This window comes from Malurus melanocephalus, unplaced genomic scaffold, assembly GCF_030028575.1.
Source record: "Malurus melanocephalus ecotype Western Australia unplaced genomic scaffold, MMel_1.1 scaffold_53, whole genome shotgun sequence".
NCBI classification, from domain to species: Eukaryota; Metazoa; Chordata; class Aves; order Passeriformes; family Maluridae; genus Malurus; species Malurus melanocephalus.
Window position 1 is genome coordinate 1428270 of NW_026623285.1, and position 25000 is coordinate 1453269.

Below are 25000 nucleotides of genomic sequence, written 5' to 3' on the forward strand. Positions count from 1 at the left end.
CACAAGGAAAAGAATGTAAAATAAAATCAAACCTTTTTTCTTCTAATAAAATAGCAGACAAAACCACAGATATTTTATAACCAAGAACAATTTTTATAAAGTAGCAAGATATTCAGGAAGAAAAATGGCCATTTTTAAAGTACTACRCAATGTATAACTATATATATAAACAGCACATGAACATTTTCCAGAGAAACAAATCAGTCAGTACTGACAAATCAGTATTATGCCACACCTCGGAATTTTTGAATAAAGATTGTTCATGTTGGTGAATCTGCAATCCCAAGGAAAGACTAAAGAAGAAAAGAGAACATTTTGCAGATACACTGACACAACTCTGAAAGAAGGACATGATGGTAAACTAACAAAATGAAAACTGGGCTTAAAATTAGGCTCTCTATTTCTCATGTTTTTAAAGACAAGGTGAGCTTAAATRAGTGAATATACAAAGAAATGAAACAAACTGGAGCAAATTATATTAGTTTTTGAATTAAAGAACGGCACATAATCACTGTCTGCAGTAGTTTCAAAAATAAAAAGACAAATTAAAAAAAGAAAGATAAAAAACTTTAGAAGAACTTAATGGAAAGTTTACCCCAGATTTTTTTTTTTTTTCTGGGAAGGAGGAAGAGGGGCAAAGAGGTGGGGGAAGATATTATTGTACTTTTAAAATTCACTCTGATATACTTCTGTATCATTTAGTTTACCCTTAAACATCAAATGCATATGGCACACCATTTAAATATATTTTATTTGGCTATCAATTCTAAAAATTCAAAGTAGTATCACAACATTTATGCCAGATTCTTTCCAAACTGGTCATTTAAAGTTAAAAGTCACATTCAGAGGTTTGCTTTAGTTTCCATGGCTGGTTTTTACTTAAATACCTTACTTAATTTCTAGCTTTTCCAGAACATAAACTATTTTAAAAGATACAAGGAACTCCACTATGCAGCTTTTAGACTAATATTTTCCTGGATAGAATTATCTCTAAGGAATTCAGAAGGTATAATTACTAGAGGATGGTTTACAATTAATACACTATTTGGAAAGAAAAGAATATTTTCTATCTAGTAAAAAAGTTGAGTGCCAGCATACTATCAAACGGAACAGCCAGCTTTTATTGGCAAACAAAGTAGCTTTACAAGAAACTTAATCTTTTTTTCCTCAGTTTCCCTGCTTTAGAAAGCATGTATATCACTTAGAGATTCTGAGGAATATTTATATGTTTTCAAAATTCACAGCACTGTTCAAGAATTGTTTAAAAGAAATTAATTTTCTTTTAGAAGTTGCATTCCATTTCTTAAAATTGCCTTTGATTCACAGTTTCCAACTCCACTAACATTTTCATATTCTTTTGTGCATTAAAACATTTCTATAGTAATTGTTGTAAGTACCTTTGTCACTTCCATAGTAATAGAAGACCGTCTTGCTGATAGCACACCAACGCTTCTGCCATTCAAAGCCAAGAAAACTGTGGTCTGAAATTAATACAATTTGTGTTTTATCAGTTTATGCCATTATTGAACAAAAACATGTTACTTCTTTTCAAGGGTGAGTGAGGTAAGAGGGAGGAGGAGCCAAGAAAGACACTAAGAAAAGGCAACTAAGGAAATGCATGGCACTGAGAAGGAAATTAGAAATAAAAATTGGTGGTAAGAAAACAAATAGGAAATTGAAATCATCTAAAGAGGGGAGTCATGTGTAACATTAAATATAAGGAAATAATGAACAACTTCCTAAATATTTCCTAGAGTTATCGCAGCATTAAGTGGGTATTAAAGTGACAATATAAGATTTATTGAATCAAGGTAAATATTGACTGAACCAAAGCTGAGATCAATATTTGCCCTCTTGAAGGAAAATAAATCTTGATGCTCACTGAAACATGAAGTCAACATATGGTACTTGTACATACGTTCCTAATGTTTTCTTCAAAAATATCTGAAASTCTCTGAATTATGGCTGACTGGACTTTCACAGCATGATTTTTTTAGTCAATAAAGAAATGGGATTTTCTTTTAATACTATAGGAGCAATTATGTGCTATGCTTCTTTTGCATAATAATGCTTCTACATTTCAGCTTCTACTCATTTTATTTATCACTCCTGTAAAAAGCTGTTCATGTGTATAACATCAAATACAGACATATAGACTTCCCAGACATTAAATATGCACTAGCTTTCACAAAGATAGATAGATTTACCTTTTCTACGTTTTTCCAGGTATCCAGACTTCAGAACAAACTGGAGATCCTGAGCTGCAACAGGAGAAAACTGATTCCCTGAAAGAAAAAAAAAATTCTGTATAGCACTGCTTTTCAAGAAAACTGCTACAGGAGCATTAATAAAATTACAGATTTTACGCTGTCCATATGCAGGACCTACTGAGAAAAAAAATAATTCTATTATTATGCCAGATTATTTTAAGTAAATGAAATGTCAAAGCTGTTGCTGTTGTCSTCATCACTTGAGTAAGGAAAACTTTAGCTGCATAACAGGCCCTGCAGGTCTCAGAAGGAAAAATATGTGACTACACAAAATGCAGCAATTGTTTCGAAAATGGTCTTTAAAGCAAGTTGGATGATGAAAGCACTAAGTTTTCAAATGTGCAAACAAAACAAAGAATCACAATTCAATACAATTAAATCAGAAATGTGGTTTTTGATACCAGCTTCATATAAAAATATCTGGAAATAACATACAAGTTGAGGATCTATTACACATCTACAAAAAAAAGAAACCAGATAAAGAGATAATAAAGGTGATGCCGGCTGCTGACAGATATTGCCTAATTTGCAATATGACACAAAACTACTGCCTATAGGATCTGTAAGGTGATACTGGATACTGGTGACCTACATGGTGACTAATTTTAGACATATTGTACGGTATGTGTGCATCTGCAAAATGGTGAGTGTACTTCACCGGATTTTTCCTTTTTCTCTGCTAATTCAAGCTAGAAGCATAAGTGGCCAGTCAACCCTGCCTCATCTTAAAATATAACTTTAAAAGCTAAAAATTGTCTTCCATTTTACATCCTTTCCCTCCTAAAACAACAGAATTAGCATTTTAACAGAACTCCTAGTATTAAGAACATGTTAGATGTSTCTAATATTTTTTATGAATATACATATCATACTGCTTACCCCAAGAATAAAAGGCAGAGCTAAAGGTAATCCTGTGCTGCTGGGTTTTTAAGTGCATGTATGCAGCACAGTGAAGTTCCTACTACTGATTATCATCAAATATTCATAAGAGTCGCTGTAGGTAGGTGGCAAGTTTACAAGGAGCAATTATTCATCAGAATATATGTAATCTCATTACATTCTATCAATACAAACATAMAGAAAAGAACTGATATTAGCAGACAAATTCTGTGCTAAAAACACCACTTTAAGTTGTTCGGGTGAAAGATCAGTGGTCTGACCTTGAACCAAGCACTGCCTGTGGAAGGTGATGTCCATTTCCTGGGTTCTTAGGATGCTCCTTAAAATAGATTTTTTTTTAAATTCTGTGTTTACAAATTAGTGGCTTTATGGTAGTCTTATTTAAATACAGTTGTGACAGGAAAAAGACAAGAAAGAGATAAGAACATGCAGAGAATGCTGTTTTTTAAAGCATGAAATTACTCAGAATGAGAGGACATTCCTTAAAAAACATCTCCTTAAAAAACACAACCAGCTCTTTAGACAGCAAAATATTTTGCTGGATACCATAAGACAGTAGACAGAATTTTATTTACATTGATATTTCCACTTTATTATTTTATTTATATTATTTTTAAAGGATTAGGAGTATACTAATTTCTATTTTAGCTTYTATGGAATTCTGACTATTGTGTTAAAAATACAAGATCACAATGCATAAATTTTAAAGTGATGTAGCTGTCCTCCCTTTGCTCGGTAAAATGCAATCATTGCCCAACATTAAATGGGAATTTAACACAAAGACACTTGCTGGCTGGTAYGTGATCAGTTTAACAGTTACTTACAAAGATGATGTAATGATGTATTATAAATGGGGGAGGTGAAGAGTTTTACAAATATGCATCATGTGCTGCTTTGTATTGGTCATTGGGAGGCATCAGTGTGCAACAYTTACAGCTCTACCTCATCCAGTAGAGCTCATCTTAGAACAGTGCAACCCCACAAATGAGGAAGACATAAAACCTAAGTTAACAAACAAAAAAAATAAAACAGTTCACTCATAAATTTTACAATTCTAGAATTTAAACTGTCATTTAGACCTAACTTTACCCAATATTGTTTTTATCAGTTTGTGTTCTGATGAGAAAGCCTGGCCAGTGTTCCTTTAGTGAATAGTCAAATCAAATGGGACAACACAGTCCTAGAGAAGCACATACTCTGGGGACTCCTTAATGTTGTTATTCTGTCATCTGATTTTACTACTTCAGAGAGTCAAAATTCCACTCTCAATTTTGCTACCTCTGCTGAGATAAGCCAAGAAAAATTTGGTGATGGTATTTTTTGAAACTACATTTATTTTGCACAGGGCATTGTAAGAAGTCCTCCTCCCAYCCTGAACATGTAGAGAAGCCATTTTCTTTTTTTTATTCCTCAAAGTAACTGAGGCAGTAACTCCAAAAAACAAACTGCAGCTGGTCAGCCCCACTGCACTCACAATCTGTAAGTAGCTGAAGCAGAAACAGATCATATGCATGTTATTATCCYTCTGTCAGAGAAGCCTGGGAACCAAAAAATATGATGGAACTTTAGTCAAAGGGCAGGAGAAACAGACCCAATTGTAATATCCCAAGACACATACAGCTGTACAAGAAACAAAAAGCATAAATCTGGTTAAACTCTTCCTTTCATTGCCCTGTACCTTCTGAAGGAAGGGGAGGGAGAGTAAGTAGTATAAAAAGCATAAAGGAAAGAAAAAGAACCACCTCCTCCCACATTCTCATGAACCACAGGTGTTGTGCATATGTGGCAGGAAAGAGGCACCACTGATATATCTTAGCCCCAATAAAACAACTACAACAAAAACATGGGGAAGAAATAGGAGAGAGTGACATCTTCCTTACAGTTACTCCCTAGGTTCTGCATGGAAGACTTGTAAGTTTATTATCTATCTTTCTCCCATTTTTTCATTCCTTTACCGTCTTGTCCGCATCTCAAACAGGATTTAGAGTGAACTGCAACCACTAGATGTGGGAACTCCCAGCAGGAAGTGTGGAATTTACGTAGTAAGATGGTTTTTGCAGTTGCTTTCAATCAGAATATTGCTTCCCCATTCATTTGAAATATATCAGGCTTGACACAAATCTCATAAAAAAGTAAATAAAGCAGAGCTTTGTTATAGTAAAGCAGCATTTGTTTACATTACAGTAGCAGCAGAGATCACAGGTTCATTAGTTGACTGCTGTGTGAGACTTTGAATAAGACAGTTCCTTCTATAAAGAATCTAAGACAGAGGAATACTGCCAAGAAAGGAGGCATTATTGTTTATTTTAAGTAAAGAACCACAAAGCAAATTAAGCAACATGCTTCAAATCACATACTCCTTTAGAGTTCAGAAAATCCCACATTAATACTCCCATGCACGCCTCAGGATGTYTTCATGACAATGAGAATTTTCCCCTTCCTTCATGGATGCAGGTGAAATAGCCTGAATTCCAGTTATCTGTAATTTCACTGGAGACTGTCCACTATAAGAAATTAAAGGTAGAGATGCAAGAAGCTTGTATCCTGGGGATACAGATAGCACCTCCTGGTGCTACCTTTCTTGGGTACGTCTGTTGATGAGAAACTTAGGGTCAAGCTGACTACAAAAACAGAGTCAAACTTCTCTCCCAAAACGAGATCAGCAGAGATCACCATGCCTTTCTTATCTACTACCTACTCCGGAATGGTCTGCTTGCAGATATGATGAAAGGATTTAGAAATAATGATGYTAAAAGGACAGTAGTCTTTCCTGGYTTCTCCTTTGGTATGCTGCAGTTTTTTAAGCCAATTTTAAACACCAAAGAGAAAAGTGGCATTGTGAGTAAGAAATGCTCTTTGTCTTGCACTTTGTGAGTTCATACATAGAGAAAAGCACAATGATTGCTTTTGTTTACTCTTCCAGACCTAATTTCTACTGTGTTATTGTCCAGACAGTGGTGGGCAAGCATAGAGTCGAGGAAAATAAAAAGGTCTTATTTCCATTCCCGAGTTTCTTCCTCACAGTGAACATCTTGAACCTTTTTCTTTTGGTGTGAAGACCAGTTCAATACCATCCAATATTTAAGGAGATAATTATCTTGCATACCCAATAAATGGCATAAAATAAGGAAGGTCCATCTGCTTAATGTTTCAGGTTTTCCTTCATTCTTGACCACCCACTCACAGAAGAATCTCCCACAATAATTTCCCTTCCTATCCTGGTGGGAATCACTCCAATGTATTCCCAAATAAAATCTGCAAGTTATGATCCACATGCATATTTCCAGACTCATGTGTAYAAAAGCCATCAAAGACCAGATCAAAATATTTATGAGCCCTAAACCTTCATCTTAGAGAAAAGTAAATTATATGTATAATGCACTGGGCTTTTCCTCTTGGTTCTAGGCACTCTTGTGCCAAGTGAGCAGCTGGCAGTTATTATAATACTATTGCTGCCAGGCTAAAAATTCCTCCAGTGAAAAGAAAGTGAAATGCTCTCATTCAAGCATAGAGCCAGCTTTTCTAYCAATCATGCTTTGACTTCAGAAAAACATTAATGTTATTAACATAGGTGTACTTATGTACAGGTTTCACTGCACAAATCCCACAAACACAGAATGYCTTGTGAATCAGAAAGATCTCAAGATTACAGCTTAAGGCATGACTACAATTTTTGTAATTTGGTAATCAAACAGGCAAAAGCCTAAACGATGTGATTTTCACCTTACTGAAACAGTAAATTTAGTCCATTACATAAAAGAAAGTTTCATCTGTGTCACTTSTCAGCATRAAATCCAATCAYTGTGCCTGGAATTTTGATTTTTGGAGGACTTAAAGATGTAAACATTTCATYCTATATACAAAATAAATAAAACAAAACCAGGTTGTATTATTCCTTACTGTTTACCAATAGGATTTTTTTTTTACTTCTGCAATGTGGGCTAAGGGATACATAAAGCAAGAAATAATCAGAGGTCAATGCATTCTAAAGAGGTAATTAGCATGCTTATGGGAAGTTAAACAGGCAAAATGGAGATAAGTGTGATTCAGTAACAGCTAAGTGGTTGATTACAGCTTACTTTCCTAGTAGAGGACCAGAGGTTTAACCATTACAATGGTAAAGTTGTCTAGCTCAAATAAGAATAGTTCACTGTTCTACATTCCTGGTAAAAGAAAACTGACAGGAAAAATACATTAGTTTGATTATATGGAGAAAACAGTGATTGCTATTTGTTTCTCTTATTATAATTAATAATACAMTTATTAGAAATTCATAATTAAYAATACAATTCTCGTTTCATAATTAATAATACAATTATTAGRAATTCTTTTTCCAGCTTTCTTYTTATTGCACTGAAGACCCTTAGTGTCATCTGAGAACTTACTGAGGTCTCTTCTGCTCCCTGTCCCTCTCTAGCAGCTCAGGTTCCCTGAGGATACTTAGCCTTTCTGTTGAAGACTGAGGTAAAGAAAGCATAAAATACCTCAACGTTTTCCTTATCCTTGGTAACAATGTTCCCACTCTGAAACTAAAAAAGRATGGAGATTCTCCTTGGCCCTCTTTGTTGTTAACAGATGCATAAAAACACTTTTTATTATCGTTCACAGTGGTGGATAAATTAAGTTTTTGCCTTTCTAATTTTCTCTCTACATGACCTAACAACATACTTCCTGAGTTGTTTGCCTCTTCTTTCAAAGGTCATAAATTCTTTTTTTCCCACAGTTCCAGCAAAASATYCCTGTTCAGTCAGGCTGGTCTTCYTCCCCACCAGCTTGTCTTTTCACAAATAAGGACACATTTCTGTCTCTGCTGAAAATACAGAAAGTAGGTGGTTGTGTCCTCAAGTACAGGGTTTTTATGCTATCTCTCAGGCTGCAATTCAAAATTGGCAGGGATATTCTGAAAATATTTGTGTTAAAGTTGAGCAAAGAAAGAGTGACGTTTCTAGCAATACAAATGAGTAATTTTGTCTTCTTTTCCTCCCTCCTATCCCCCTTCTCACACCCTTCTTCCAAAATTCTTYATTCTCTCTATTTCATTTTGATCTGGAAATAGAGCAATTTAYCCATTTTTAATAGCTACTACAGAAGGATTCAATTATCTTTGAATCTGTACATAGCAATACACTGGAGTCACATCTGTTGCACAAGTACTGTGAATCTAGGCTAAAGAGGAGSTGGTTTGTTTTCATATGCATGTCTTCTCCCTACACTTACTTTTTTTTATTAAAGAAAAGATTACTGTATACTGAATTTGAAAAAAAAAAAATCCCATTTCTTGGAGTCTTCTGATTAAAGAAAAGTTTTCAGCAGGAAGATCACATAGAATTGCATTAGCTTCATTCCCTGTCTTGAACACTTTCAGAAAGACTAGTTCAGCATTTTGCAAGTGTAGAAGCCGAGTAGTTCTGAATTAAATATTAAAGAAATGCATTTCATTCCTRGAATAAATGTAATGAAAACATTTAGCTCGTGAAACAYTGGGTCACAAAAAGCCAGCRTTTTGATCTTTAAAGTRCATGTTCCAGAGGTTGTCCAGTCTRTGAAGTTTTGCWCTGGAGCCATMCCTAGCATTACCCATTGCRGTCTCTAATGTTCACAATAATTTTCACAGAATAACTTGCCTTCTTATATTCCTCTAAGAAGAGCCAGCAGTGTCCTTTAATATAGAAAACTTAAAGCACTGTCATCTGTTTCTAATTTAGGATATGAAGTTTGGGTTACCAACAGTAATACCACATCCTCAGAGGCTTAAATACTGAGTATTTCTTATGGCCTCCTCCCTTAGAAGGGCAGTGATATGAGCCTTTCTCTTCCCTTCTTTCCTGTAGGCAGAGGAGAAGGCAATGGGCCAGGCAGCCTAAAAACCACTGCAATGGATTCCTTACAGGAACTAAATCTAGTTCTTTGATGAAGTTAGCATGTTTGAGATCTCTTTTAGCCATTTCTGTTTGTTTAGCCCCCATTTAGCTATTTTAGTACTTTCTATTTATTTTAAAAATCTTATATTTATGGCATTTCAATACTCATCTGTTTTCTGAGCAAAGTTTCTTTAGTAGTTGTAGCATTTCATTTAAAAAMGAAACTTTTTTCTTTTAACAAATTATAGGAGTCAGCCAGTTAGACTCCATTCACTAGGATCCACAGCTGATTAGAATWATTGTGGATCACATACTCCTCATCCAAATTTAATTCTGAATTTGTAAACTAATATTGTTCAGGATTAATGCATTCTTTTGATGGTTTTCAAATTGGTTCTAAAACAACCCACTGTTACATTTTGCATAGCATTTTAATATACAGAGGAGTTCATGGTTTTCACCCCTTGATCCAGATTTAACTTTCACACGGGTATTTATGAAAATTTCATAAATGACACCCATAGAGGAGTAAAAAATTTTTTAAAAGTGATGTTTTCTGCTGTGAGCAGGCCTTATCCCAAAGTGTTAGAAACGGGGCCACTGAAAATTTCACCAAAGCAGCCTTCCAGTTTTGCTGTTTCTCAAAGATTCTGAGGCAAGAAGAAAGAAAAATACAGCAGTAAAGAAAAGGTCTCTGGTACAAGGTCTCCCACTCCCACTTGTAATTCAAGGCATACAGAAATGTTCTAAGGCATGCAAAAGTTTTATTTGAAGAATCACTAAGGTTTACTCAATCATTTCATCACAAGACAGGTTTCAGTCATCCAGAGGCTCACATTACAGCTACTAAAAAAGTGTGTGAATGGTAGAGATTGGCAATACAAATTCTGCCAGTGCAACAGCTTCTAACTTTGTTATGAGAAATAAAGTAGGCAGGAAAACACAGAGATAAAAACAATGCCACTGCTTTGCAGATAGAACCAAGTCAAAACAGACCATCATGGATCAATTAGAGGTGCTGGGAATTCTCACGAAATTATGCAGACAAGCTGAAATTTCCCAGTGTTGTCTCACAGACAAGCACACACATTCAATTTTGATTAGAAACCCTAAGTAAAGACTCAGAGTATCTACATGATAGCTTGAACCACAGAAGGTGCAGTTAGCTAATCACAGAAAATTAAAAGGCCAGAATAAAGAGTCTACAGCTGGAGTATGACCAGCATGATGTCAAATTGCATATGGACAGCATCTTTAACTACCATGATTCCTGTATTCCCAGATGGCTAACAGAAAGAAAGTCCTATAGGTTTATCAAACAGCAAGTTAAAAGCTATCATTTAATAGGTGAAAAATACAATTTTCAGCTTAACATCTAAAACACCYGGAAGAGGTAATATTACAATTGTACTCTGCAAGTTACTACTATTTTTAAACAGCCACCTGGAATACATAAGATTCCCTTGGAAATACCCACATATCACAGCACTTTAAGAAAAACTTCAGGTAACCAGAACTTGAAGTTCCCTATTAGTTTTCTTATTTTGTCATAATGTTTTTAATTAGTACTTTTGAAGGGACTACAATTCCATCTTCAGGCAACTGGCTTTTTATTTCAGTCAATAATCCTACACCGAGATCAAGCAGTGACAATTATTTAAGTGAACAAAAGAATGATTTAATGTGTTTTGGCAGAAAAACTTAGAAATGTAATTTATTGCAAAGCTAAACAATGAACTTTAAATTTAAATTTCAAAATTAGTAGTACATGTTCTTTTACTTTCAGTGTCCTATTAATCTGAGTATTTATTACTCAACAATATTTGGCAGATCTTATAGAGCCCATTAGAGTGAAATCTGTGACCTCTTACCCAAATTTTGCCAATACCATGCAAGCTAGATTCTTCACAAGTCACACATTCATTGAACAAAAAGCATATAAATTTTCTTCCTCTTTATTTTGTAATTGCTCAAATTTTTTGCTCTGCTTCTTCTCCTGAGTAAGTTGCAGTGTGTATACATCCATTTCTAAATTTTCTGTTTCCAGAAGCTAGTTTAAGCCCCCTTTAAAAAGTCTTAAGGAAAAAAAAAATTAAATAAAAAGAAGAAGGGAAAAAAAACAAAACAGTACAGTTTGAGAAGTGCCAAATTCAGCTAAAGAGAAAAATCTTTCAATGTGAATTTCAGTCTGTGAGAGGATATTTTTGCAGGGGAACCTTTTAACTAGTGCTCTGATCAAAAGCATAACACACCATAAATACAATAAGCAATACCCAAGAAATCCTGGGAAACAAGGAAATTCTCAGACTACCAGGAAAAACCAACAAAAACCTCAATGTAAATTGCATGAAGTTTTATATATGGAAGTCACTTATGCCAACTGGCARCCCTCTCGGATTAGCTGTGTAGTCTGCAAAGTTCCAACTGTTCTGACTCTTGGCCAAAGGCTCGGCCTGCTAGGCTTCTGAAAGGAARCATACATACACACTTTGTGCATTTTAAATGCTCCAACAGCTCATATCCTTGATCAGAAAAAGTTTTAACATTGCTGGTTGGAGCTGAAAAWCCTTTCATCTGTGTGAAGGAAAAGATTCAAATTCCTTCAGTCAGCTAAAAACATATCTTTAAAACTGGCAGTTGCAGATTTCAATGAAGAGGTCCTAAGCCAGTTTTCATTTTCYACATTTTATGTACTCCTGCAAACACAAAATGGTTTGAATGTTCTGCCTCATTGCCTCATTTTTGATACATTTYTTCTACTACTGATAACTTAAGTAAAACGCTATATGCTCAGTGATCAGTGAACTATCACACTTAAAGCTTCTTTGCTTTTGAAAGCTAATTTGGTTTAAGATGGAGGTATGACTTTATACTTTACACATGCAGTCTGCATGTAAAGGCAAGCCTTTTTAAAATAATAACAGAAGAAGAAAGTCTCMTACAAGCCTTTCAAGTTTTCCTGACAGATTAAATATAAACCAGTATGTAGAAGTAGGAAGTTCTGGTAGAATTACAGTCTCTTGCAATGATAACACTGCACTTAGAAAAACCAATCTACAGAGCAAGACCATAAGAAAAATTAAAGGCAAGAAAATCAAAAGTGACTTATACAGTGCCTTTATCTCCAAGTACTCTGRAAGAGGTAATAAAGAAGTAATAAAAATCCAAAGGTTTTATGGTTCAAAAAACATAATACTGTTTTCAAACCTCCTCTCACAAGGAGGCTGCTACCACAAAGATAAAATACTCTCCTGTGTTGTAGTAATTGCATCGGACCTAACTGAAAAGAACAAGGGAAACACTGTAAGAAGCCAGCAGAGCACACTGCTGGAAGCCAGCAGAACACTCCTGCATTTCCTGAAAGCTTTCCAGATGTAAAATTCAGTTGCCATTCACCTTGGTGAATACTGAGAATGACAGGAAAAACCACCTTCCAATATTAACTCCCAAGTTTTCTGAATGACTGCACTAATATTTTCCAGTCCATCTGAAGGCTCCAGAAAAAAATCATATACTTGAAGACACAAGCAACAAGAAGCTGTTTCTCTTTAAACAAGAGAGAGGAGATCTGACCCATTATTTCAATTCTCCCCTTAGTCCCATGCTGTTACATCTAGTCAATCCAAACATCCATTTTAATTTTTCTAAATTACACCAAGTGACAGAATGTTTCTCAGATGACCKGTTGCAGTTCTTACTGGGTTTTGTATCAAATAGAAATATCTGAAGTAGTATTTTTTTTTATTTATTTACAGTTAGCAACAATTATTTTTATTTGGAAACCCCATATTGGATTGAAATCCAGAAATGAAAGAGGATCACTTATAAGACTGGYAAGATGCCAGCTCATCTTTTCCTATGATAAACACATATAGGTTTCCATACCTTCAGCATGTACCATGGCAAATGTCAAATCTTAAGGGAATGGAAGTTTATAAATCATAGATATTATCATATTCTGCAACAAGAGTCACACTTTGGAAAAAGAGAGAATCAAGAGAAGAGCTATGATTGAGTTTTGTAATATTTGCATAAGAGGAAAAAGATGACACATCAAGAGAAACGGGCAATTTTTACAACTTAAGACTTTTACAATGATGAAGTAGCTGAATAAATGTCAGTGGGATTTTTTCCAAACTCACTGAACTCTYATTTTTTGTCCCTTGATTCTCACACCACACCTGAGTTTTCCTTAAGCCTATCCCTGCACATAAATCTAATCAAGGATTAGAACGACAAACCACCCAGTGAATGCAGCCACTGTTGAAATTTGAACCAGTTATAACCTTAATGGTGTATGAATTTACTGAACCTGATAACAGAGCAGCATTGCTTGGTCCTGTGACACTACTCAGTGATAGTATTAAGGTCTGTGGACATCAGTGGAACAGGATTTGTAAGCAACATAATAACTTTTATCAGATAACTAGCAGCACTGGAAAAAAGCCAGACAAGCCTTTACACAGGCAAAAGAGGTCATTTATACAAAAATTCCTCAGTTATTTTCACTTTATAGCAACTGACTAACACATCATTCCTCTACCAACCTGGTGTAATAAAACTTCTGAACATGCACAGKATCACTCAAAAGTTGCCCGAAGAATGAAGACTTTAAAACAAATGATTTGCAGGTTTGAACTAACATACAGTACATTCTTCTAATTAAAAAATTTAAATTTAAAAATAGGGTAATTCAGTTCTCWTCAAAAGAGCACAAAAATTGTGTTAAAGCTWTAAAGTGGTATTAGGAAATTTCAACGGAGTAAATATTAAAGTTGATCTATGAACACCAAAAAAAAAAAAAAAATGGAACTTTTAATGGAAATGCTGACACAAGTTTAACTATGACAATGTTAAGAGTGCTGCTCTAATAAATCTGTCAGTTTCTGTAATGCCTATGACAATCCCATTAATATGAATGATGCACACTTCACATAGCTTACTACATAGCAACTGCACAAGTTATATCATCTTCATTCCAAGTAACAAATCAGTAATCAATATTTGCAAAAGCAGACTAATCCTTTGCAAAATCAGAGGTTTAGTGATTGAAGAGTTTGCTCAATTTACACAGTTAATCCCTCTTCATCTGCTTGAGCCCTCTATTTATTCCAACCACTTACAGTGGGAGCTATAGCAGATTAATACATMCCCCTATGCTAAACATGTCTTGACAATTGACCCAGCATATTGCTGTCAGGATAATCTTTACAAACACTGAGCTTTTCTTACCAAGCCTGAAGGCAACATTTAGAAATCAGAAGTTTACAAATACTCTCAGAAAGATCCCCTCACACATATTATCCCTTCTCCATTTAATTATTTCTTTGAGACAGCATCCACTGTCATATTTTATGGCCCCAAAAAGTATGCTCCTGACCTTTTTTTTTACTACTAAGGCTAAAATTACTGTAATTATGAAGGTCACACAAGGATTTTTGTTTTTAATCAAGATATTTCTACAGAAACAGAAAATCAGCAGGAAAATAATGTGTTGTTGCATATTGTTCAGTGAAAAATGAGATTGCCATCTGTGTAAATTACAAGTAAATTAGCATCTTCTATTTAAAAAAAAAAAAACCAAACTGAAGCAGTAACACTAAATTAAGATTACACAAAAAGAAAAAAGGTCACCATGAAGCCCATAGTGAGAAAGCAAAAAACAATAAACTTTAATTAAAGAAAGATAAAAAATATTTAGTTACACCTACGAATMCCTCTGTAGTTCTGAACTGAATTAAAAACAAAGACTCATGTAGTCCTTCAAGAATTTTCTCCATTTTGAGATTTCTACCCCTACAAGAGGCAAATATTAACCAAAGCATATTTTTTTGAAACAACCAAGAAGAATTAATGTGGACAGTAGTCCTAGTTACRTACTAAATTCATACTAATCTTTCATACCTATGAAGCTATTCRAGCTTAACTCACCATTGTATACAACAGCAGATGATAGAGTATGCAACCAAAAGAGTAAATCTGAAAATATTTTGTAAGGTACAAATCTAAGAACTTGTGTCTAAGGACAAATAAAGTAGAAATCATTAAAAAGCTAATTTGCTTCATCAATCATCAGACTTCTTATGGATTTTGGTATCTTATTTTAGAGAAGCATGATACTTTATCAACTGTACAAGGCATAAGAATTTTAATGTCCACATAGAACTAAGTCTCAGTGTTAGAACACAACTGTTTAATTCTTAAAATTTTCCTAACARCAGTTTCTGATCTATGGAAAGACAACATAAAAGCGTTGCTAAGCAGACTAAGKTGGGGGTTTGATTGTTTAAAAAAGAAAATAAGCATTGAGAAAAATCAGAGAGACTGATGCTCAGAAGAGAAACTGAAACATGATGGTTTGGACAATATATCAATTACTATACTACATAGCCTGAATCATCCAACTGGCTYTAGAAATGCAACCTGGATTCAGAAATGAACTTAAACAGAACTGTCAGAGCACAAAACACTAACTTAGCCAACGGGTACAGCCACAGCATACATCACAAACTTGATGTGTTTGATGAAATATATCCACAGAAAAAAAAAAAAAAAGATAAAGCTATGGTAGGAGCACCAACTTGAAGAGGCAATGATAAACTTCAACATTGAAGGCCATGAGCAAAGACCAACAGAATCTTCTTAAACAGAGGAACAACCCAAAAATCRCCATATTCCCTTTGTTTCATGGTTGAAATCTTGGCTTAAAAACCAAAAAATGTTACTGAAGACATGGTACAATATGGAACAACCTGAAGTTTATCACTTGTTGTTAAACCCAGAAAGGTGAMGGTTCAGTGTTGAACAACACTTGAAGGGTGAAAGATGTGAGTTGCAGTACAAAACAAGTAAGGATACAGCAAGAAAAAATAAAATCAGAAAGACACACCAACTACTGACTCTCTTTTCCCCACCATAAGAAGCACTTAAATTTCTAAAAATAAGAGACTGGACTAACTACCTGAAGCTACCTAGGATGACACAGAGTCAAATACTGAATTTCACACCTGTGTCATTCGTGGTGTCCTCTTAAGGTCAAGAAGAAGAAGAGATTATCCTACAGCACAATACACCACAGTACATAAAATACTCTCTATGCAAGTTCTGCAAGAATTTTAGCCAATTAGAAACTAAAACTTAGAACAGAAATAATTTTCTAGAACTAAAATTCTRTATCTTCCCTTGAGGTAAGTCATTAAAAAAGGATGACATCTGAATCTTACTGTTTACAAAGCATAATAGAAGGTAAATCTATCAGGGAAAAAAAGGCATTTTGCAAGTATGTGAAGGATTATAAATTGTATAGTGKCTCGATTCATTAATTTTTCTTCTGTTATTCAGATGTTCATAAATCGAAATTCACTGAGCTGGAAGCTGTGGCACAAAGTTGTTTTTTTTGTTAAAGATTTCTGTAATGCAGAATATKATCTGGCTTAGGAATTTTAAACCTCTAGCAAAACTCTCACAGGGGACTCCAACAAAGCAATAATATTATAACTCAAATTTAGCTTCAATATTTAATTGGATTATGGAAAGAGTGTCTAACCTTCTCTAATTTGTAATACCCAAAGGAATCAATGGAAAGAGCAATTAATGTGAACACGATGAGTGCCCTAGACATTGCCTATATGATCGAACAAGAGGGTTTCACTTTACCCAACAGACAATTTTCCTAGCTGATTAGTTGAAAAAGCCCAGCTGCACTTGGTCTTGACTGACCARTGGATGGAKAYTGAAACCACCACCTGGAGGGTTTTYCTGAAAACTTCCAGCAACACGGCTAAAACACAGAGTTTATTTAGCCACTCATTATCACTTCCTAAAAAGATGTTTCATGGTACTTCAAAATGCTTCAGAGATCTAAACCAATACCCTTCTCCACTCATGCATTCTTCTATGAACCATTCAGTTTTAGCAACTAGCACCAGAGGCTGCTGAATTTAGTSTATAAATTATATGTGTACCAAAAAGAACAAACAATTAAACAAGTGCCACCAAGAAGGTATTCAGCTACAGCCAAATTCTAAAATATATTAGATCTCTCTGAACTCTGTCCCACTGCCATTCAGTGAAATTTGGTCAGAAAAACAACTGGGGAGACAGAGTAAGAGTTGGCATCACCAGTGAAAGACAAAGCAAGGCCAAACTCCTGATGTGCAGCACCCCAAGGTGCCAACAAATGGCACACAGCTTTTGACTCCAAATCCATGGTGATGAGCTGAATGAACAGCAGGACAGAGAATGAGCTCCAAGTSTCTGCAGGGCTCAGCCAAGCAGCCGTGGCTCAACGCTTAAGGCCAGGCTGCAAAAATGGGAGAAGGAAACCAGTGGAGAGATCAGACTGCAGGTGGCAGAGCAATGGCAAGACTGACAGGCCAGAATGCTGAAATCCTGAAACGATTTTTGTAAAGGCAGCAAGGGTCATGAAATATTGCCTAAGGTGCTTGCTAACCCTTTAAGGCACACTGATCCTGTGGACTCGTCCAGTAGCCTATAGTTGCAGGCAGCCCATAACAGAATGAAGACTATGGGATTATAGGGTTATAATTGGTTTAACAAGATCTTTTCAGCAGCTGACAGGCAATTAAGTCTTCAGTTTGGCTCTAAAATATTTATTCAGACTTTCCAAATGCGTAYAAAGACATGTCTCTGAGCACATCACAACTCCTGTTACAACTACTAATGACTGCTTTTTAGAACTTTTAAGTAGCTTTCACACCGTGACAAAGAAGATGCCTGATTATGTCAGTTTTTTCATATAAATAAAGATATTATTAAAAAATGTTTTAAGTAATATACATCTTCCCCAAGAATGCTATTGCATGGTGTACTATTACCTGCATTTTGAAGAACACCTTTATAAATTTTACATATATTAACTATTTAACACAATCCAATTCTCTTTCCTCAATATGTCATTTCATCAAAGATGCAGAATATATTTTAATTTTAGACATAAACATGCATATATGATGACTAATCATTACATGTTTCACTACACAGGTCCCTATCATTCAGGAATAGGAGCGCAAAGATATACTTCAAGGAAAACTTTGTGTTGAAAATGATCAGTTGATTAGGTACAGGGCAAAAGAAAAAATATACAGAGRTTGTCAACACTTCTGTCATGTACAGAAAGGAAAATTAAGAGTCATTTGTTATTCTCAGTTGGAGAGGTCACTAGTGTTATCTYGCACATGATGATTTGATGCACTACATATGATTAATGCTTGTTTAAAGGACACTGCCAAGGTCTCTAGGTCATACTGTGACCTTCCATTTTTTTCAGATATCCATAAACAGAATATTAATAATTCAGTAAGTGCTTTCCTCCCTCTTTAAAATATTTTAATACTCTYTGCTACTACTGAAACAAGACAAATAATAGAAGGGGATAAAATGGCAAGAAAGACAATTCCAGCAAGGATGCGGTTACTTCAGACTCAAGCTCATTTTCCATTATTTAAAATGGCTGGTACAGTTGTAACTATCACTTTCTAAGACTTTCCATTCTAACTGCCCAGGCTTCCACAACCTCATGCATATGCATGCCTTGATGCTTTGGGATAAAATTGTATATGCTTCCTCAAAGTCACTTTAATTCTTCAAAATTTTAAAGRCAAAAGCAATGTGAATATAGTTGCTTTTTTTTTAGAAAAGTCACTAATAAGTCACTTAGAAGTCACTAAGATGTTGCATTTTTACATRAAATCTACAAGTTGCATTGTGTTCTTACATGTCCAGCTAGATCTTTAGTTCTCTCAAAATCTAAGTTTAGGTAATACACAGTAAAAGTGCTATTTTAAAAAAAAAAAGGCAAGGAAGGACCAAACTCGTGTGACTGCCTTGTTATTAACAAATCTTTGGGAAATTAACTGTTGTCTGGATCATGCTTGAAAATCTCAAGTTTATATCAATATAATCTTCTGTCCAGGGATATTACAATAGCTATAATGGAATGTCCAAGATCATCTTCAAATGAGAAATAACTATTATTACTTTTTTCCCTTTTAAAACTCTAAACTGACTTAKTAGTAAAATTAGGTTTGGTTTTCAAAACCTAAAGAGGACTACAACATTTCTTTCCAAAAGATTTTTTCCCCATAGCTTTCCAGCAGCTTTAAGAGAAAGAGACTCTTATACATCATCATTACATGGCACTTGCTTCAGATTTAAAACTGTAACTCTGTGTGTGTATTTTTCCCCTTAAGTCTGTACTTCCAAATGTTTAATAACAGACTGATTGCTATATTGTCCATGTATTATTCTGCTTTTCCACAGGGTAGCAGTGTGTTTCAGAACAAGGCCACCACTGTGGGAATATGAATGAGTACACAAAATCCCTGCAGAAAGCAGCTGTTCCCTCTTGTACATATGCAAATGGAAGAATGCTAAATAATGAGGGCAGCTTTATTTCACAAAGGCAGACAACAACAGAGCCAAAGTGGACTACAACAAAGTTTTTGTAGGAAGCAGTGAACTGAAGTCTACAAAAAAGGATGAATTCTTCTCAATATTCTCAGTCGTGAGAATCATGTTTCTTAGGGAAATACTGATTCATTGCTTGCAAAATTAATMCTCAAAATTATTTTTAAAACCCTAAAGACAAAGACATCAATGCATCTTTTCTAAGACACTGAGTTTATTCAAAAAAATTACCATGTAATTAAGGCAGAAATCTGGACTTTTTTCTTCCCAATACTATCAGTCTTACATATGACCTTGGACAAGTCATTGAATCTAACTCAGTTTTCTTGTCCATAAAATGGAGATAATACCTCTGCCCAGGGCTACTGGGAAGCTAAATCCATCGTCCATAAACGTGATTTGAAAWAGCAAGGTGAAAAGGCTTTATCAGTGTTACGTACTGCTGCATTTTTCATTGCTTTTAATAAGCCTAATGAAACCATGTAAATTTTGAATGACAACATTAAGCAGATTTTCAGGCCAGCTCTTGCTAGAAGTAAAAGGCATTACAGATTTCTTAAGATGACCCCGATTTGAGCTCTGACAACTAATGGCTGAGTCAGAACATTGCTATGTGAAGTACTGTGAAGAGTCTTCCAGATGTCAGTTGTTCTAACAGGGAACCGTTTATTCAGTCCTGGAGAGAGCAGTTGCACCAGTGATAGAGGAGGAAGAAGAAATGGTTCACATTTGCTCATTGGTTAAGCCACAAGCAACACTAAAATCTTTCAAAGCTTGTCAGTGGCATTCACTAGTGAAGCTTAGTCCACGCTTCTCACACAAGTGCACAGGCAACAAGAAGAATTAATTTATTGAACCAAAAACACACAAGCCACAGATTAAACTGCACAGTTCTCCCTACTGATCAGCTACAATTCCTTACCATAAAAAGCTGCCCCCATACCCCAGCAATATTTTGATAATAATATCCATGCCCTGAATTCACAATCCATAAARTCCTTTGACAATACATCTTTTGCAACAACGTTGAGTTCACACCTCAACCTCACCTAACTGATGTGTGATTAGGGCTAATACAGTTGCTGCTCTACAAATAAAATGTTACATAAATTTTCAAGAAAAAGAGAGAACTCTAGGCTGAAATTATTYGCCTGAATATTTACCTAGTGTCATCTAAAGACAACATCCTTGTCATTGAAGGAGTCTCTGAGCAATACAAGATTAAACTTTAAAATTCAGAAACTTTTGCATTGTTCTTCTAGCAGACTATTCCAGAAAATTACTTTGAAGAAATAAAAATAGTTCTGTTTTTAGTGGCACTGAGTTTCCTGTTTGTCCTGATCTTTACTAGAGTYGTTAGGTCTGCTATTTTGGGCAGTCTACTGTCCAAACTGGGGTATCATTTTGGCCATCATTTACCACCTCACTGTTTTTTGTGCTAAGCTAGAAAACTTTCATGCAGATACCAGGCTAAACTGACAGCCACCCCAAGTGCCCAGTCAGACACTACATTACATAAAATCAGCTCTACACCACACATACAGAAGGAGATTTTCTTGTTGCGTACACCATAGAGTAAGCTGAGTCTGCTTGGAGGCATCTTTTCATGATCAAGAATCTCAACAGACACAGGAACATCAGTTGCTGAAGCATTAAAAAGTACCAGAAGAAAAATGCAGCCTTTCTTTCCCATAAGAATGGTTTAAGTGCAGCAGAAAATAATAACAGCATGTGAAAACAAGTGTACTCCTGGACATTTCTGCAGTGGATTGTCCTAAATACTACATGCATTTTTTCATGTGTTTCTATGGCCCACTTTCTAAGTCAAGTAATTCAAAGTTTTCACTTCACATGGGAATGAAATGTGGCAGTACTGTAAAGAGATGCCACAGAGTCAGTTTTCCCCCTCCGTCTTGAGACACAAGAGAATTTCTGATCCCAGAGTAGCAGTGAGAGCATCCAGGAACTTGTGGGACTTCTCTTGGTTTGCCTGACTTCCAGCACCCATTCTCTCCTCATATCCTAATCCTCTTCTAACTTTCACGATGAGAAAGAGCAGGGAGGCAGTGCTACAAATCAATATACATTGACTACACGAGGTATCACCAAATCAAGCCTAGCAGGCACATATGGCAGAACTAGAAAGATCTCCGATTGCCACATGTGAAAGAAAGCACATGAAACAAAAATTTGAAATYCAGGAAATAATTTCTGACATTATTTTTATGGTTTAAATAGAATTTCAAGGAAGAACTGCAGCTTCCAAACTTAAATCCAAATGGTTAGCRTGCAGCCTTCTAGCCAGAAGACATTTCCCCTTTAAAACATAGCTTCAAAGCTGTCAAGTCTGGGACACTCTTGTTAGARCCTGACTTGACCACTTCATTGACCACAATCACACCACAATATCAATCATCACCACATCAAGAGTGGACTGTTCAGACTCATCTTCTCTCTCACCAACTAATGTCAACCTGAAATATCCATTTAACAATATTTCCCCTTAGGTGGTAAGAGGCAGGGGTGGAGACTCTGATGGAGGGTCTTCTGAACATAGCCATGGAAAAGATTCATCTCTCTCTACTCATTTTTAGTGAGACACTATCAGTTTACTCCCCTAATCGCACAGATTAGCAAGAAATCACTAACAAAAACGCAGTAATCTTTTTGCACAGAAGCTGGATGAAAAATGTGCTGGCAGGAAACTGTGTTTCCACCCCCCTTCTTCTATTCCATCCATTCCCTTTATTGRCATAAGTACCTATATCTGGGAAGACCCTTTCTTCTGCATCAAGTCTTACAGTCTTACTCWTGTCCAGTAATGTCACTTTCCATGCTGTTTTCCATTTTTAAACTCTCATTATTTCCCCATCTTTATCTCCTCTTTCTCTGTATTTTCAGTCCCAGCATCCTAAGGTCCTGCTCTATTTAATGGTCTCGTCCATTAATGAAGGASTGACCTCCCTGCATTACCCATGTCATGCTGTGCACTCTATTCACTGGCAYCTCTCCACGTCAGGGAAATCCTTCACCAAGTGAGCTCTTTATTCCTACACATGCCCACTCTCCTGSCCCAGTCCTCATCACAGGGCGAGCATGCCACCTCCACTGGGCACAGGTCCTGTTGCCAGCTAGACTCTCAGAAATAGAATCCTCGAGCCATCWGCCCAGGAGAGCTCAGGCAAAAGGGTTGCACAGGTGTCAGGGACTGTGCTGTAAGACAGGTCAGCTGCTTCAGGGGCTGCCACATCCAGCCCATAAATCAGAAATCRCCTTTCCCCTGGGTTATGACATTCCAGGGAATGAGGTAAACATGAAGAGATTTGTTGTCTTTACTCTCTCCTTTCAATGCTCTCTTTGATCAGCTTTGAACATCTCATTAGAAGTGCAACAGAAAGTCTCCTCTTACTTCTCTAATTTTAATATCCCTTTCTCCATTGTGGCCCCAGTCTTCAGTATTATACTCTACACAGGTACAGTTTTCTATTATTAAAAATTTAATACATGCTTCAGGYCCCAAAGCWTAACAGCAAWTAAAAAGAGCCTACCCCAGCAGAAGCCAGCATGACAGGCATTGCATAACAACTGGAAAAAATATAAATAAATAATCATCAAATCAGGCCTGAGAGAGTCTTTCACTTCATAAACCTTCTCCTATTCCAAAATCAGGGATGGATTTACCTAAATCAAACATCTGGCATAGGTCTGGTACTGCTTCATGGACAGCRCAGCTACCTAAGGAGAAGTAATAAACTACTGAGCATAGTGCATTCATGTTWTCAGTTATCCTCCTGCAGCTCCGAATCAAAATGTGGATACACCTGTGCTAGCATCCAATTCCACACAGACACGAGCTCTGTCCTCAAGTCGTAACTCCAAGGCTGTGGRTTTACCATGCCCATGGTCTTTGGCCCCACTTCTCAGAATGGCCATTTAGCCCAGGCGCACTGCTGCACCCCGCTATTTATCATTCAAAGATTAATATTATAAGCACTGTTACAAAAGTAGCATAGGCACCATGGTGGATTGTGCACCCCTGCCCTCTTTATTTGCAGAGTACACACCACAACAGGACCCTATTTTTGTCTGCAACCTTTGAGCARCTGAGGAATGGCAATGGTAAAAATAAGAAGTGGTATATGTGGCAGAGCATATATCAACAGATTTGGAAAACTCCATATAGAGCAGACTATCCTTTCAGTATATATTCTCTTGACACAGTTATCCTCAAAACCCTTGGGACCAACCCTGATATGTATTTCATTACTGAGAGGCCTTCAGACAGCTATAACCAACTTCAGCATTTATTTATTCTAATATCATCTGCTGTGTTCATAGCACATATTTTATCAGCATGCCTCTGAAACAGTCCACCGCACAAAAGCAGGGCTGAGACACAGAGCAAAAGCCATTGCAATAAATGTAATTAGTACTGTGGCAATACCATATGTACTAAATGTACTTCACTATGAAAGCTTACACTGATCACTGCAACATAAAAATGTCCATTAAAATAACATTAATTGTATTTATTAGTACTGTGTTTCAGAAGATGTTAACTACAGTGTTGCCTATGCTCTGTTAACAAAAAACAGTTTTCCAGAAATTCTTACCATTTAGTCTTGTCTAAATCAAAGGAGGAAGTTTAAAAATAAAATTTCAGTCCATTTACGATGTATGCACTCATAGTAGCCAACATACCCTCCAAATGTAACATCAGATAAAAGTTTGCTGCACAAATATCATTACCATTTTTTCCTCTACTTTCTCCCAAGACAACCAATCTTTGATTGCAAAGTAATTTTTTAAAAAAACTTTTTACTGAATATTTGGTGTTAAATTCAGATCAATATGGACTAAGACATACTTTCCATTGAAAATACAGGGCAGACTGCCAYAGCTGCAGTTCTCAAATGCACACACCTAACTGAACTGTTTATTAGCAAGATGACAGATAATGACACAACTATTTTCCTAGCAAATTGAGGGACCCATTGCCAACATTTACTAATGAAACCTTCCGTAAATTCATTTAAGTCTTGGAAAACCTGTTCTGTTTTAAAGTGCATTTGGATTAAATATGAGGTTAATATACAATTTCCTATGGGGTTTGGAATCATAAATATAAAGCTTCATCCAGCAGTCTATTTTATGAGGTATGTATACAGTTCTTTCATTCCAGGAACCTGCAGAAGACTGCAGAACCTGAAAAASTTTGCTATTACTTTTAAAAGGTGAATAATCACACTAAGCATGACAAGATGATTAYAGTGCTAACCATGGAATCTGATTTATCTTTTAAAAGATCAGTTTAAATCATCAGAAGTTGCATTTGGTTTTATTGGAGATTCATCATATTGAAAGCTTTTTGAAGAAAACAACAAAAATAGTTTTGTTTTAATGTTAAGAAGGGTCAGACTAATAGACATAAATTATTTTAGTGCCTTAGTGCATCAAACACCTGTGTGCAGCTTTCAATGAAGTGGCTGAATTATAGATAGTTTTAGTTTTGAAAAAGCAAAGCAATTTAACAGAAAGATG

At 35.8% G+C, this 25000-nt stretch overlaps 1 protein-coding gene across 1 annotated transcript in view; it reads right to left on the reverse strand.

Annotated features, from left to right (window-relative positions):
- The window catches only part of SKAP2 (src kinase associated phosphoprotein 2), a 117855-nt gene that overhangs the window by 45941 nt on the left and 46914 nt on the right, over positions 1–25000 (reverse strand). Inside the window, exons 5-6 of the mRNA XM_057365488.1 lie at positions 2208–2285; positions 1398–1481 (exon numbers count right to left, since the gene is read on the reverse strand). Coding sequence (XP_057221471.1) covers positions 1398–1481; positions 2208–2285 — 162 coding nt within the window. The remainder of the gene's footprint in view (positions 1–1397; positions 1482–2207; positions 2286–25000) is intronic.